Raw genomic sequence first — 17,449 nt, 5'->3', positions numbered from 1 at the left:
AGAGGAGAAAAGTATATGTTCTTATAAGTGGGAGAATATTATTTTTCAAAGAGATAACGAGAGAAAAAAAAGAGAATCATTTAAAAGAATGTCAGGTTCTTATCTTATCAGACTATAATGTAGTTAAGAAGAATCTAAGGCTATAGATTCATTTTGACACTAACAAGCAATAAACTTAAAACACATTAACAAATTCTTTGCAACAAACTAAAATGTATGTTAAACCTGATACTGTTATTCGTAATAAAAGTCGCTGAAAAACATGAGTAGGGCCCAATTCTTCTACTAGTGCCATGCAAAGACATAATCATATGCACAAAATCCAATGCATTATTGATCCAAGTCCTTTTGAGTCTTTTGACAAACAGCAAGACGAAAGAATAAAGATGACCTTCATGGAGCCCCTTTACCTTTTTTGGTTTTCAGGGAAATTTTACTTGTATTTAACTATTTATGGTATTAATAAATAAAAAGAAAACTCTTAATTGAGTTTGAGTTGGTTTTATTTTTAAAAAGCTATTAAATTACATATGAATTTGTTTACAAAATTTTCAATATATTCTAAGTGAGAAACGATGATTATATAATTTTTTTTAAGTCTAATTTTTATATATAAAAATATATTTTTTTATTTTTTATCTAGAATTCTTAATTCTAAAAATTTTGCCTATATCATTTCTCAGCAAAGGAAAGCTCTTGATTGAAGCATGATTTCACGTTGTAACCCAACTTCAAAGTTTTACTAGCTCTTAGATCTTATTGTTGTTTATGTGGTCAAAAACGAATCTTTTTTACTAAAGAAAGCTAGGAGCACATGCATAGCTTGAATCCAAATGACAATCATTATGGTAACCATTGTGGCTTTGTTACTCAATAAAAAAATTGGCAAATCGATGAGTCAAGATTTTGATTAATAATGTTTATTGAGATCGAGAGAGAGGTTCGATTAATAGATTTGGCAAGATGTTTGTTTATAAGAATTCGACGGTAAAAAAAAGCTTAAATTAATTTTGAGAGTTATAATTCAATTTGGGATTCACTTGATGGTAGAATAGTTTTTACAGAGTGATGAATATTGCTAAGGGAGTAGTTATTAAGACATGCTTGGCGGAAATTGTTACGAAAGAAAATCTCATGCACTAACTTGTTTTTCATTATTGAAAAGAATGAAAAATTTTTTTGAAAATATTTGTTGAGTTATAATATCTTATATATTATGTATTTTTTGTGTATTCTCACTAAAAAGTAATTATAATAATAAACCTATTATTAATAACTAACTAGCTTCACAAACGGCAACAACAAGAAACCTGTATTCAGCTTCTACAAAAAATTTGACAACTGTGGTTTGCTTATTACTCTTCTAACTAATGAGAGAATTTCCAAACATAAAGTAATAACCAGAATCGGAACGAAGAGTATAACACATATATCAACTGCAAAATATTTCAACTGAGCTGTATGGAAGCATGTATATCTAGATGAAAACAACTTGACTTTGGAAAGACTAGAAGAACTACAAAGGAAGTTAGTTCAATTTTAAAATGAAATATTTCACCTGAGCTGTATGGAAGTAAGGGGCTAATGTATATCTAGATGAAAACAACTTGATTTTGGAAAGACTAGAAGAACTACAAAGAAAGTTAGTTCAATTTCATAAAGAAAAGGCCAGTCCACTGAAACAGGTATCCGACCACTGACCTTTTGAATACTCTTAGTTTGCTATGTTCAGTACTTAGTTTGGATATAAAAGACAAACTTGGTGAAATTTTTCCCACTATGATTACTTCCACTTCAACGAAAGAAGTAAGTAACAATACTATAAAAATTTTATCATCTGAAGTAAAAAGTTCAAGAGCAAGAAAAATAAGTTTTTTTTATTATTAAAGAGAATGAAAAATTCTCTTTAAAAATATTTGTTGAATTATTATAATTTATATACTATGTACTCATTTTTACTAAAAAATAATTATAAAATAATAAATTTATTATTGATAAAGAAATAATCTAAGTAACAGTTACTTTATTAAGTTATCATCGAATTAACAAGTCTCATTAGAGAATTGGTGAAAGATATTTATAAATAAAATAACAAACAAAGATTTAAAGGTTGAAATTCTTTTTCATAAAAAATTCTTCCATGTGTATATACTTTCTTCTTAATGATTTGTGTAATTCTCGTTAATGCAATTTATTTTTTCTAGCAAATAGTCCAATTATTTTACATTTCTAAATTTGTCATTACTTTTTTATTTACATTTACAACAAATTTTATATTCAATTATTTCAATTTAGGAGTTCTATTAATTTTTATTTTAGTCCATCTTTTATAAAAAAATTAACAAAATCTTTTCTTCTTTATTATGACAAAATTAAAGACTTTAATGCATGGTAAATTAGTATCTATAAAAAGAAGTTAGATTTTATTTTTAAATATTAGATTTCAAATCAACCTAAAATTTTTTTACAAAAATCCTTTCCATTCTGATTTGTAAAAAATCTGTTAAACAGTCTTAAACTTTTAAATCAAAGTGTTTTGTGATATTAAACAAGACGTGAATCAAGACTGGTTGTCATTGTTTTTGCATGAATTTTGTGAGGGATGGAAGCAATAGCACTTTTCCTTCCGAAATAAATTTATAGGTACGTTCACTCTATGATTATTTGGTAATTATTGAAAAATTACCATATGTTCATAACACACAGTAGAAGAAAAAAAAATAATTTAAAAAATTTATTTTGTGCTTAAACTTTATTTCAATAATAAATATATAGTTGATTAGATTTAAATATCTGAGTACACTAGTAAATCTTTTTCTCCTGTGATTGTATGAAGGCTCTATGCATATTCATATCGAGACCAACATTTACGGCAAACTCTTTAACCAATAGATATCTGATTTAAATTGAGACAACTCTTTGCACACTATAAAATTCTTCTTTAAAATTTAGACTCACATACATTTATGTGTGTAGAGGTAAAGGAATAAAACCTTGTGTTTTATTCTATATGCATTCCTCTACTATTGGCATATATATATATATATATATATATATATATATATATATATAGTATGAGATTTGTTATTGATTTTAAATTTGATTTTCAATTCAAATTTAAATAATATCTTAAAATTTCAAATCTGAATCTTTCAAATTTTATAAATCATATCATAACAATTCAAAACATAATCGATTTGGATCTCATCCAAATTTATAATTTAAATTCAGAAATAGAATAACTAATTATTCTCAAATCTCATTTAATATTCTCAATTATCATATTATTGTTATATTCTTAGTGCTAGCAAAGAATACAAGAATACAATAATATTCCATTTAAATTAATATAATTATTTATTTGATCAAATCAAAATAATAATTAAATAATTCTACAACAAAGATTAGAACACTCGTTAGTGTGTGACCCCATAAGTTCAATACTAAGCGGGTAGTAAATTAGTCATACTAATTTTACTAATCAAGATTGGCGTCTAGCAACACTCCTCAACGACCCGATAGTATGAAGTAATATATTTTTACTAAGAACCTCAGAAGAACAAAGTATAATTTTTTCCATCTTTTCAACTATTAGTTAACCTTTAGAGTATGGTTTAATTGTCAAACTATAACTTGTTCCCATTATTATAATGAATTGTGAATGACTTAAAAAACTCATTTCTTCGTTCATTCAATCCCCTTAGTCGAGATTTTATTCATCTCAATCATTATAATCATAGAGCTCAAACTCTTTATCGAGAGTTAACGGATCCCTTATTAACTAATCATTAATTCTACGGGTATTTAAATCATACCCAATATCCATTCAACTAGCACCCTAGGGTATTAGGTGTCCGGAATCAAAGTATAATAAATACATTGTTAATTACGATGACAGTCGCAGGTCAAAAGAAATTCTATTACTATGTTCATCTTGAAAATATCCTATTGGCAAATATACGGTAATTATAACCCTTATGAATTCTCAAAGTGAGTAAGTTCAATGACCATATCTTTATATGCACCATCTATATATATAACTTAATAAATGAGATATATTAATTTTTATCCAATGAATTCCATTATATATATTGATCATTTCAAATTATTAATGTCATTTTTAATAATCATATGACCAAGAACAATTTAGATTAAATTATAAAATATTTATTTTTCAATATTATGATAACTATCACAATGATAAATCTCTAAATTTAATCAAAGACGTTATTATATTAACATTTTAATATAATAATAATAACAAATTATTTGACACATAATTAATTGAATTGTGATCATACTCCTTATTCCCAACCATTATATTCACAAAATTAGAGGAATATATATATCTTCTCTTGGTTTCGAACTAGGTAACAAGATAAGAATTGTTGGCAAAGAGAAAGAGTTAGAGTTGAGTTTTAGTAAATATATAAAAATGTGTGTTTTCAAGTCTATTTGTGTGTTATTCAGTTGCAAGCATGTTTTGTGAATGTAAGCTTTATTAATTTTTTTTTGTTCATAATATCCCTCAAATTGACATGTTAAGAACTAATTCGTCACGTATCTAAACACTGTTTAAGGATCTACCGTTGACCAAATGAACAAATAAGCTGATCACTCGACCAACCTAAATTAGTTAATGTAAAGTTTATTTATGTGCCACTTCTTGCATGTCTCTATATGATTTTTGGCATAGCCCAAGCATAAATGCGTTCAATAAAAGGAAAAAACTATTTATATACATATACCAAAGTCTTATCGTATAATGATTTATGGTTGAACTTATTAGTTTCAAACTCAAATGTACATTGTTTGCAACTTCATTAATTCGCAAGATTATTGAGTTACACCCTTAAAAATGTGAGTGGAAAACTTGCTTAGAAATAAAGAAACTATATATGAAGATTTATGTCGAAAATTGATTTCTTAAAAGCTTTTCAACCACATTTTTAAGGGTATTAGAAAAAGTGAACATGAGTGAAAAAGGAGTTATCCATCAAAGTTGTGTATAAATGAGGTAATCCAGCTCCAAGAATCAATTATAAGAAAAAGGGTTAGGATTTATGATTTTTCCAGCTGAGCATCAGAATCATGGATTTCCTCCTTTTCAGTTTCAGCTTCTTTGAGCTTCTCTTGATCCACCAATTCAGGAGCTTGGTCTTCATCCCTTTCAGTTGGAGCTGCTTTGACTTTCTTTTCACTCAACTTAAGACGAAGTGGTCGCTCCATTAATTCCTGCAAAAGGAGAACACAACCAAGTAGACAATGAAACTCAAAATAACACAGAGTTCATCTTAATTAAGAAGTAATTTGGATAAACAACTCAATTAAGTTTTTTTGAACAAAAAACTTAAAACATAAAGAACTTATATTAAAAACAGTTTATAAATAAATTATTTTATACTTGAATTTTTATCATAAAAATACTTATTTTCAAATTAGTTTATAAATAAGATTGATTTATAACTTTTGAAAAGAAAAAAAACTCAAATTGTTTTGACTTTTTCAAAAGCTTTGAAACAACTTTTCAAAAAATTAAAGGCATATTTAAAAAATTATATCAAACAATATTAATATAACTTTTTATAATTAAAAAAATAGTTTTTAAAATTTGTCAAAAGGAACTCTAAGGTAGTGTTTGGTGGAGAGACAAATACTGAAAGACTGAGATTGAGAGACAGAGACTAAGAGATAGAAACTGAAATAAGTTTTAGTATTTTGTTTGGTGCCAAGTAAGAGACAAAAATTGAAACAAGAATAAAACTCTAATTTAATTTGCACAAATGATAAAATTGGAATTAATTAATTAAAATGAGAGTATTTTAGGTATAAAAATATAAGTCCCATGTGTTCCTACATTTTGGAAGCACTGAAATACTGAAATTTTGGGAACAGAGACAGAAATTTTAGTACCAATCTCTGAGTCAATAAACATGATACTGTATCTCAGTTTCTCAGTCTCTGTCTCAGTACTGCAAAACAAACGCTCCCTAAGTACATGACAAAGACTAGTTATATTTTGCTTATTCTGAAAACAAAAGACCGTGGAGGCATGACATGTTAAAATTTATGATAATAATTTAAGAACAAACTTCAAATTCATATACTATTGTGAGAATGTACAATAAGAAGTATTTAATAATGGGCGAAGAATGTAATTTAATCGTAATGACAAAATCAACCTAAATAAACATAAAAATCAATACGAAATATACTTTATATTGATACACAATACCCTAAATATAATCCAACACTTAAACATAGATACCTAATGTCACATAAAAGTATTTCTTCTGATGAACAATAATTTCAGCTAAAGTTGCTCTCTGTATTTAGCATTAAGGACTAAACACAATTAATCATCAAAATAATGAAATTGCAAAATTGAGAAGTACCTTCCCATCCAAAGCAGAAATTGCAGCCTCTGCATCCTCTTTTGTGAGGAAAGAAACAAATCCATACCCTGCAGATCTTCCGGCAGGGCTCTCAAAGACAACCCTGGACGAAACTGGGGTTTTGAAATTATCAGTGAAGAATTGTCTGAGAACGGGTGATCTTACTTTCCATGCAAGGTTGGCTACATATACCACGTGACGTGTCTCGCCGGCAGGGGGACTCGGAGACGGTGGAGGAGGAGGCGGCGGCTTCTTGAATCTCTTGGCAAGCTCTATCCTTATTTCCCTTCCTGATATTTGCTGAATCACAAAACACTTAATGAGCCTCAATGTAAATCATACATAGATATATTGATTTTTTAAGGTAAAAACTTAGGTGAAGTCGACTTTAGTTGATATTTGAGAGTCTGTTATATGAAAATTTAGCCAAATCAGTCAAATTATTTAACGACTTTCAAGTATTAACTTGGCGTGAAGTCGACTGCACTTGAGTTTCCTTTGTGCGTGAATAAAACTTACATGAGAATTGAACTTGTGAACGACAGCAAGAGCCTCTTCCCCTGAAGCCATAGTAACGAAGGCAAAACCCCTGCTCTTGCCTTGTTTGTTCTTTATGATCTACTATAATACTTATTTAAATTAGAGACAAAACCATAACTTAACGGGTAATAATAAAAGAATGTTGGCCAAACAAACCTCGACGTCTGTTACAGTTCCGCATTGGCTAAACAGGTCTTTGATGTCAGCAACGGACATAGACCAAGGTAAGTTGAAGACATAGAGCTTCTTCTTCACGTTTTTGGGTTGTTCCTGAGTTGTAGGTGTGTGTGGTTGTGCTTCTTGCAATGTGGAGCAGAGGAAGGAGAATGATCTTGGTGTGGAGGCATTGAAAGAGAAGGAGAGAGAAGAGAGGTTTGGAGAGAGATGAGTGTTGTTGTTGGAGAAACGGTGAGAGTGAGATGCGAATATGGAGAGTGCTGACTCTAATGTTGCTGCCATTGACTTTGGAACTGAGATGAGAATGGAACAGAAGAGAAGAGAGAAGAGAGCAGAAAGAAAGAGATAAGAGGTTTTGGGAGGATACAATGTGTCCAAGTATCACCATTTTGCTGCTCTCATAAGTCAATTTCATTACAACTGGATAACCTTATTCAGAAACATGCATGGTAAATGTAAATATAATTTGTATAGATTAACCACTAGTATATTTTATTTAGATAAATAAATATATATTTGCAAATACAATTAAAAACCGTAGAAGTTTTCATAATTTCTATACCTCAAAATTTTTATTTTTTTAAATAAAAAAATTAATTTTAAAATTAAAAAATTTAACTTTTATATCCCAAAAATTAGAAAATTTGATTTTTGTATTTTTTATAAATTAAAAGGTTCAATTTTTATATTTTAATTTAAATAATAACATATTTAAAATTAATACTCTAACCATTCATAATATAGATAATAACCATTATAAACCCAGTATAAAAAAAATGTTAAAAATAGTCCATCGTTTACAATAAATATACATACTAAAAAAATAAACATTACTCAAAAGGTTATATTAAGTAATTAATAATTTTTTATCAATATAAATAATTACTAATTAAATAAAAACACACTATACCTTTAAATTATTTATCTAAATCTTAATATTAAAATAATCATTCATCTATTTAAACTATTATTCACATTATTTAATATTTTTATTATCTATCTATACTTTTTTTACTAAAAATGTAATTTGTAATTTGTGTAACATGTGTGGAAGGCAATCCCAATTTATTTAGGTGCTACTTTGAAGCACAAGATGACAAAGCATGAGGAGGGAATCATAAACAGTTATGGAAGGAATGTCAAAATAGTCAACAAAGAAGCTGACAAGGCATGAGGAGGGTGATTTTGTTCCAATTTTACCCCTGCCCCTTATGTATATATATATTGCTGGCAGCCACTTCTTCTCTTTCCCGCCAAATTTTCCCTCTTCCTCGCGTCTCATGTCCCAACGTCACTGTTACTGTACAAGGTACACCTTTTCAGAAAGGAAAGCACTCCTCACGTATCTAATCCCTCCAAAGACCAAATCCCTTTTTTTATTATATTACATTTTATTTTTTCTTATGACAAAAAAAAAATAGAGAGAATTCATTTTCTTATGTTATTGAAGATTTATATACCGTTGAATATTGATTATTTCATGATTATTTTTTGTTTAATTTATTTTTTATATAAAATTTTAAATACTAAAATTATTTTTTTAAAAATTAAGCATATTTTTTAAATACTATAACATTAAGCATATTTCATAATAAGAAATGAACAGTAGTAGTATGTTGGTGCAAGCATCCAAGGTGAATAATTAATTATGTGTAGGGCTGCCTAGCCTAACAAAGTAAAAACAAAATCACACAGCATCCAATTTTATTCACACTTGAAACCCACTCTTCCCAAAGAAGCAAAGGAAAATGGCACTCAGCAACAATGTGATCGGAGGCATAAACCTAGTGGCGGTGATACTCTCAATCCCCATAATCGGCGCCGGCATATGGCTAACAAACGAGCCAGCAGACTCGTGCGTCAAGTTCCTCCAATGGCCGGTCATAATCCTCGGCATTCTCGTGCTTGTGGTGGCTCTGGCGGGTCTGGTCGGAGCCTTCTTCAGGATCCCCTGCCTCCTTATATCGTACCTTGTAGCCATGCTCGTGCTCATAGTGTTGCTGGTCATCATGGTGGTGTTTGTGTACATGGTCACCATTCGTGGCCATGGAGTGATAGAACCCAACCGTGCTTACTTGGAGTACCATCTGGACGATTTCTCTTCGTTCCTAAGAAGACGGGTGAGAAGCTCCTTCAAATGGGACCAGATCAGAGCCTGTCTTAGCTCCAGTAACATGTGTGCCGACCTCAATCAGAGATTCCGAATGCCTCAGGATTTCTTCAACGCACATCTTACACCAATGCAGGTACGAACTTACATATAATTATTTAATGGAAAAGTACGAGGAGCCAATGAAATATTTGTACGATGTGTACAATGAAAGTTTATGGAGTATTATGAATAATATCATGACATGGTATTAGAGCGCTAGATCCGAAAGATCAAGAGTTTGAATTTTGGTGAACTCCAAAAACAGTTTAAATTTTTGGAAAGATGTTTATTATTCCTAGTACTTGGATGGTTATTCTAGATAGTATAGAAGATGTTCATTTTGTAACTCAATAATCAATTGTATACATTGTACAAATAGTCTATTGCCCTAGTAGAAACCTTATTTAATAGCTTTAAGATTTTAATGGATCAATTAATGGTGGTGTGGTGTGTGTTGTAGTCAGGGTGTTGTAAGCCCCCAACACTATGTGGGTACACGTTTGTGAATCCAACGTATTGGATAAGCCCGATAAACAGTGCGGAGGACATGGATTGCCTTCAGTGGAGCAACGACCAAACACAACTTTGCTATGCGTGTGACTCCTGCAAGGCTGGTTTGTTGGCTCATCTCAGGAAAGAATGGAAGAGGGCCAATGTCATTTTGATCATCACCATCGTTGCATTAATCATCATATATTTGGTTGGCTTTTGTGCTTTTAGAAATGCTAACACTGAGGATCTCTTCCGCAGATACAAACAAGGCTATACTTAGAACATCATGTTACTATTTACTCTTTCTATTAGTTGCTAGCATTTGTGTTGATTCCAACTTAGAGAGAAAACTGATGCTTTCAAAGGGCTCGGGTAGATTTGTGGAGAGCACCGAAAGCTTCATGTCTCGGGATTCCCAATATGTCTATCATTATTAGCAAGTAACTTTTAATGGAGCTTTTTCACGTGTTGTCCTAAGCTTTATCCAAGCCAATAACTGTTTTAAGTTTAATAATCCTATAGATTATGAACCTTTAGATATTACCATGTATTATTAGATCTTCGGGAAACTCTTATATATGTGGCGTAGATCTTTTATGCTTAAAATCAATTAGAAAACAATTGAATTGTTTTTTTCAGTTAATATTTATTTTTGTGTTTAAAATTTTTTTTACTTTTAATTTTATTCAGCCACTGTTTTATTAGATCTTCGTCCTCGTCATTAATGTATTAGATAATAGTAAAACTCTTATGTTACATAAATCTTTTATGGTTAAAATCAATTAGAAAACCATTGAATTTTTTTTCTCTCAATAATTAGTTAATATTTACTTTTGTGTTTAATTTTTTTTTTCTTTCTCTTAACTTTATGTGTCCACGGCTATATTAGCCAATTACTAATTAAAAATAAACATGTTATATGTATACTAAAATTAGTCTTTAAAATTAATTATTAATATAAAATATATATTTGAATATAAATACACATTAAAAATAAATTAAATCATATATCTAATTTTAATGATTAATTTTATTATATAAATAGTATTTTTAAATTAAAAAATAATTATTTTTATTAAATTCTTTTCTATTTTAATGCATGCCAACAACAACAAAAATTTCACATTGATCCATAAATTCATCTCAATAGAATATATAAATTTAGTTATAATTTCAGTCTATATATTTTTAGTTTTATCTTTTTAATTATCATACTAATGTACTCTTTACGTATTTTTTCAATTTTATTAATTTCCTAAAAAAATTGCTCTTAGGAGGGCTAGATCTAGTTCCAATCTAATCTTGACCATCAAGATCCATCAATTACTTTTCTTTTTTTTTTGTCATGATCCATCCCCTACTCCTTTTTTATTTGTTCTTTTACACAACACACACAACATTCACACACACTACAACTACTATCGGTCCTATAACTTCTGAACTTAGTCAGGATTCCAACCCTTTGTTCGATGATGAGATGGGCCTAAATATATACCAACAAATATTGGTGGGTATGTGCACACATTAGAATCCATCGGGCCTGTAATTCTTTTCTTTTTATTTGTATGTTGGGTTATCCTATCTTTCTAAAACCAAGGCAAGGTGTTGCTAAAAATAAGTAACAAGGACTTTTTTGTATTTACCTTAAAAGCCCTATTTTATTTGGTTCTAACAGGTTAAGGTTTTTCATTACTTACAAACGGGCTCCATTTATACAAACATTTATTGTTTTCAAGGCCCAAAATAAGACAAACCAAAATTAAAATAATTCGACAAGGTAAATTACATACCATCAAAAAAAGAAAAAAGCATTGCAGATAAAATGAAATTCCTGAATTCAACCCGCCAAAATACAGTATAATTTAACTTGAATGAGATATATGTCGATAATAACGTCTTAATATTAGGTACGGTGCATTGCATTATTTATTTAATGAAAGCATTGTATGTATCTTGAGTTACATTATTAGCAAGGTGAATAGAAAGAGAGTGAGATGAGGAAGAAGAAGAATTGGTATTGGGTAGGTTGTGTCAGGGCAAGAAGGCCTACCACACTCAAAAATTGAAGAGCATAGCATGTGTAGTGTGTACGGCCACTCTGACAAATAAGCATAAGCAGAGCAATTAGCATTTAGCACCTTATGTGGTCGTTTTATGTATGTATGTGTCGCCACTCACCACTTAGACATTGATTCCCATATCCACTCATCACTGCCCATTACAAAACAACACTAAATACCCATCCCTACGCCTTCTCTACTTCTCTATTACTTCCCTTTAATTCTTCCCATTCCATTCCCATGCTTTTCCCACCTCACACTAAGCTTACTACAATCTTCATATGCTAATTTGACCAAATTATTTAAGAAAATATGTGTATATCTTTTCTTATGAATAGAATAATATTGATGAATTAGAGAACTTGTTGTTGGGCAACCGTGGAGAGTTCTCGAGGAGATTTTGAGGAGAAATCAAGTAAGATAACATAAAATGAGAAAATACCACATCCAACTCAAAACTTTACAGTGTCAAGTTAACGAGTCTCTCATCTTATAAACTCCTCACTTTTCATTACTTTCTTTAATGTGGGACTAATTTCAACACTCCTCACACTTGCAACACTAACACTTGTTACATGTTAATTGTTAGGAAAAGTATAGGTAGACAATAAAAATATTAAACAATGTGAACAATAAATATATCGAATATTTATTTCACTAGGTGTGCAAATGGTTATTCTAATATTAAGATTTAGGTAAGTAATTTAGAAGTGTAGTATGTTTCGATTTGATTAGTAATTGTTCATATTGTTCAAAAAAGTTATTAATTACCTAGTATTACCTAATTGTTAATATAGATTATTTATGAATTAATGATGATTTGAGAGTGGAACAAAATTTGGATGTTTCACATGTCCAAGTCTCTTTTCAATTGATTTAATCAACAAATGGTTTTCTACTTGCGTGTCTTGTTATATATGTGTTTTCTCTTCGCATTGAACTGAGAAATGATTTATGAGCAAAATAGGCAACAGAAAAGGACCTAATATTGTAATCCATTAGGGATTGTCTACCCCAAAATCATCCAACCATGATGATAGAGACCCATGTTCTTGGAGCAGCTGGAGGAATATAATTTCCTAACAACGTTTCATTATACACCTATCTATCACCAATGTGTCACTCTTGATATTTAATCGGTATTGTTTCAATATTTAAACTATATGGTAATTATGTTGTATCTCATGAATTGAAGTTGATGTAAACAATAAATAAATAAATTGAACTACAAATATGTGTGATACCAAAAATATGGGAGAGAGATGTTTTAAATAATTTGGCCCTCCCACTGCACCAATACAATTTGCACTTCCCTCAATTTCATGCTCACATTTTTTTATTACTTATATCAAATATTACAAAAAATAGTTGCAATTCCTAGTTTTATCAAAAATTGACTCTCGTGTAACGAATTATATCAAAATATCCGACTAATAAATCTTGAAATAGCACACTAAACATTTGGGGATAAATAAATATGATTTTTTATATATAAATATGAAATAGCACACTCAATTTTGTGAATTTACCAAATAAATTAGATCTCAGGTGTACTCGAGATCAATACATTCAAATTCTTTCTATATTTCGGATACAGTATATTCTAAACATATAAGTAAAAAATATTATTTGTACACCAAAATTAGTCACTAAAATCGGTCATCAATAAATTTTTGTATAAATACATGTATGATTTAATTTATTTTCATAGTGTATTTGTATTTATATCCACTAATTACATTCGAGATGTATTTTAAATTTTAAATAGATAAATGTTTAAAAAATTATGAATATCGATTTATTTTATTTACATATAAAAAGAAATTCTAAATACAGAGGAATTTCTCAACAAAAAGTTAAGGGGAATAGTTTTTTTTTTTTAACTAACTTCTGACAGAATTCAGAAAAGAAAATCTCGTGAAGGCTAGTTTTGAGGCCTAAAATGTAGTTGATCCTCATCTACTACAATTGTTACAATTTCAGATCAGATGAGGGATCTGATGTTTTTTACATTCTTTTTGATGTTTTTTATAACACTAAACATAAATATTCTGTTTTTTATTTTTTATTAATTATTTTAAGAAGAAATGTATATAAAAATGGTGTATATAAATTAAAAAAAAAATCCAGGTGGAGTGTGTGATGATGTCGCTAGCACTGACCAGTGTGGATCAACTTCCATTGAAGACCAACCATGTTGATTTTGATTTTGATATTTAGAAGGCATGAAAATGAGCGAGTAATCTAGTGACCCCTCCAAAAATAATTCTCATCATTGATTGGAATCTCAGTACCATGGAAACTTGTAAAAAGCATCAACACTACCAATAATAATAATAATAATAATAATAATAATAATAATAATGTTCATCATTGATTGAAAGAGTTGACTTGTAGCTTGTAGGAATGGCCAAACCTTTCCTTGCTCCTTTTCTTCTACGTTACATATTTTTTTAGGTTCAGAATAATTGTGGCCATGACTTTATGATATTAATTAATTAATTTTGTTAAGATGAAGAAGCGACTCTTTCAGCCTTAGGAGGGTATCTTCAATGGGCAAACGCCTTGGACCATGCCTTAGACCTTTTCTTTGTAAAATAAGTATATTTTTTTAATTTTTTATACCTAAACAAAATATCTTAAATAGTGTATGTAGATATTGAAAGAGTCAAGGCTTCAAACATGTATATATTCCTCTATACCTTATGAACCTCAATAAAGTTATAGAGGACTTGATAGGTATTATTAGTAATTACTGTTGCACTATGGTGTCATAGGCAAAAAGGTATGCAACATTATTTCTCAAAGTGTTCCATTTTATTAGTACAAAATGAAGCAACATTAGAGAAAATATAGTAGAATAGTCTCTGCTTTAAAGACTAAAGAGACTAACGTGGATACTATTATTGTCACAAAGGCCAAACCAAATAATGGAGGGCTATGTCAAAATCTGTGATCCTCTCTTCTCTCTTTAATTCTTCCCTAACCATGCCAATCAAAATTACAAAGGGAATGTGACTCAGATATATATATATATATAGATGCCACCCGTGTGTTGGTAGTTCCCTCTTTAAATTTACTTATTTTATATATGGTGAAAACTCAGCTGCAGTGGATTTCACGTAAAATTGATACTGAGAACCGTTAAATGATTTGGCTAATTTGACTAAATTTTCATCTAACGATTCTCAAATATTAACTTCACTTAAAGTCGACTTCACATGAATTTTCATCTATATATATGTTTTTTAATCGAATTTTATGTGAACCACATGGAGATGTACATTGAACCATTACACCATTGTGGATTATGGGACTTGGATCTGTCGAAATTAATGCAAGAACGAGAACTAATAACCAATTAATTGTTTTTTAATTTGTAAAAAAGAAAACATCGTTGCATAATAACCAATTACTTGTGCGGTTCAAATACTAGACCGAATTAGTATAGAATCCAGTTCATCGATTTTTTGGTCGAACCGTTTGATTCGGTCCGATTTTTACCACTATGGCTTGAAGTCTCTATTGGAAGTTAAAATAATGTTATTTTATTGACGCTATGAAAACAAAATTAAATATGACTAAGAATAGGATGATGAATGAGATTGCGCAGATAGATATTATTGTATGTCACTTGTCAATACTCTAAAGCAACCTCGAAACACAAAACCAAATTAGGAAGGGGATGGGATATGTTGGAAAAATTAAAAAAAAAATACGAGTAATAGTATTTCTAATTAGGCAACTATATTTATTGGACAATAATTAATGTTGGCCCAATTAATCAAATACAATAATTATAAGCCAATTATATGATTATTTGTCAATTGTATGAACAGTTAATCCAAGTATAGGCATTATCATGAGCAGGTCTTTCAAGTTGGCGCTTAATCACAAAGATATTTTGCGACTATAAATTAGTTGCTAGTTATATGGGGCATATAAGGAATTAGGAAAGGACAACGAACTTTTCTTGCCTCACACCTTTAATTTTCAAATATATTTTGTCATATTCATATATACTATATCTTATATATGAGATACTTTTCAAAATTATTATTATTCAATTACATCGACTTATGTGAACAAGTGTAGACTAATATATCAGGTTGCAACAATAGTTCAAAAAAGGACGAAGATTGAATAGTTATAAATTTTGTTCTTAAGAATCTTATCATCAATTCTGGCTGCTTTGATTAATTAATTAATTAAAGAAGTAGAATTGTTATATATGTAACTGTACTGACTGCTACTGTATGTATATGTTCATATATTAAAATATAAGAAATATTTTAAGTGCACTGAAAATACCAGTATATCAGTTATTTTAATCGTTGATCTAAATTATAAAAAATATATATAATATATATTAATTAAAATTAACAATTAAATAACTGATACACCGGTACTTCCCAGAGCACTTGAAATATTTCTTAAAATATATATCATATTTTTACATAAATATCTACACTGCAAGTAGCGAGTTGTTTATAACTTTATATACACAAATAATAACATAACATTTGCCTAGGAGAACACTTGCTGTTGTTGTCACACGAAAGGTAATAATAAACAATGACATTATTAATTTTAATAGTTTGATAATATAAAATATTTTATATATTTATTCAGTTATATTTATATTTTTACATAATTATTTAAGAGATAGTTATATTTATTAATGTAATATTATATAATTGTATAGAATATGTATGAAAAATTATTTTATATTAAGAATGTATTAAAATTAAATTCTTCTTCTTCTTCTTATTATTATTTATTTATTATTTTTTTTGGTATTTTGAGATAAATTAATTTTGATGAGTTGAAATTGTCGTGTTGTGTTTAGGGGCCAGGTATGTGGGTGGCTAATTAAAGTTGTTTGGAGGATGTGAATGTGGATAGCTACTTGCATCGCCCTTCTTATCCACTTCTGGTTGAGACTACGAGGTCTGTTTCTTCGGATTGAGATCAATCCTCTTTCTTTTTTCTTTTTTTGGTTTGTAGTAATAATTATTTATTTTTTATTTTTTTGCATTATCCTTCGTGTAAAGTTATTTTCATGGCTTGTTTGATTGCTTCCGGAAATAAATGATTCTACTGTATGACTTCAATTGACCTCTATAACATTCAAGGAAACCTTATACCTATGCCCCAACCCTTTACTGTTTCTACTCTCTGCTTGGTTTCGATTAGGGTAACAATTCAATCAAATTTCTCATCGTCTTTCAAATTACACGTATTATTATTATTATTATTATTATTATTATTATTTGTTTGGTTGCTCGAAAAAGTGGCAAATCGGATGGTGTCGGGTCAAGAGCAACGGATTGTGTGAGACAGGAGCAGAGTTAGATTAACTATTTAAGGAAGGTGGTGTTTAACAATTTACTAAAATTATTATCTGCTGCAAAGTAAAAGTAAAAAATTTGAGTGAATGAAGATATTGAGAGAGAAAAAAAATTTATATTTTATTTTGTAAATAAATTAAACTATTAGACTAAACCTAAAATTATTATACTTTGTTAATGTTATATAAAAATCGACTGATTTTTTTTATGAATGAAAGGAAGACTGAAAAAGCGTATCCAAAAAAAAGGAGAGAGGCTGAAAAATAAAAAAACGAGCTATAT

At 29.2% G+C, this 17,449-nt stretch overlaps 2 protein-coding genes across 3 annotated transcripts; one reads left to right on the top strand and one right to left on the bottom strand.

Annotated features, from left to right (window-relative positions):
• Window positions 1-4,753: 4,753 nt before the first annotated feature.
• Window positions 4,754-7,476, bottom strand: LOC130982641 (28 kDa ribonucleoprotein, chloroplastic). Of its 2 annotated transcripts, XR_009087184.1 has the most exons (5): window positions 7,092-7,476; window positions 6,915-7,013; window positions 6,396-6,695; window positions 5,914-5,972; window positions 4,754-5,235 (listed from the first exon to the last, which is right to left on the bottom strand). XR_009087184.1 is itself a non-coding variant. In XM_057906685.1 (4 exons), exons 1-4 carry the CDS (start codon window positions 7,392-7,394, stop codon window positions 5,062-5,064), a joined length of 876 nt encoding a protein of 291 aa, XP_057762668.1. In that variant the 5' UTR covers window positions 7,395-7,476; the 3' UTR covers window positions 4,754-5,061. The 2 variants fall into 2 exon arrangements, 1 of the variants encoding a protein (XP_057762668.1); XM_057906685.1 differs by lacking the exon at window positions 5,914-5,972.
• A 1,333-nt stretch (window positions 7,477-8,809) lies between these two features.
• Window positions 8,810-10,233, top strand: LOC130982600 (protein TORNADO 2). Its single transcript, XM_057906638.1, has 2 exons — window positions 8,810-9,358; window positions 9,725-10,233. Exons 1-2 carry the CDS (start codon window positions 8,861-8,863, stop codon window positions 10,034-10,036), a joined length of 810 nt encoding a protein of 269 aa, XP_057762621.1. The 5' UTR covers window positions 8,810-8,860; the 3' UTR covers window positions 10,037-10,233.
• Window positions 10,234-17,449: the final 7,216 nt, after the last annotated feature.

The sequence above is a fragment of the Arachis stenosperma genome, chromosome 5 (genome assembly GCF_014773155.1).
Source record: "Arachis stenosperma cultivar V10309 chromosome 5, arast.V10309.gnm1.PFL2, whole genome shotgun sequence".
NCBI lineage: Eukaryota > Viridiplantae > Streptophyta > Magnoliopsida > Fabales > Fabaceae > Arachis > Arachis stenosperma.
Note: the sequence above shows the minus strand (reverse complement) of the source record. Positions and strands in the feature narration are given on the sequence as shown.

Bases quoted from the DNA above. Each gene is read 5' to 3' on its own strand.
- LOC130982641 (XM_057906685.1), bottom strand. From the start codon at position 7,394: ATGGCAGCAACATTAGAGTCAGCACTCTCCATATTCGCATCTCACTCT. The intron at 6,696-6,914 runs GTAAGTTTTATT...TTTGTGATTCAG, and splicing joins TTCACAAGTTCAATTCTCAT to CAAATATCAGGAAGGGAAAT. The intron at 5,236-6,395 runs GTACTTCTCAAT...CTCCTTTTGCAG, and splicing joins TTTCTGCTTTGGATGGGAAG to GAATTAATGGAGCGACCACT.
- LOC130982600 (XM_057906638.1), top strand. From the start codon at position 8,861: ATGGCACTCAGCAACAATGTGATCGGAGGCATAAACCTAGTGGCGGTG. The intron at 9,359-9,724 runs GTACGAACTTAC...TGTGTGTTGTAG, and splicing joins CACATCTTACACCAATGCAG to TCAGGGTGTTGTAAGCCCCC.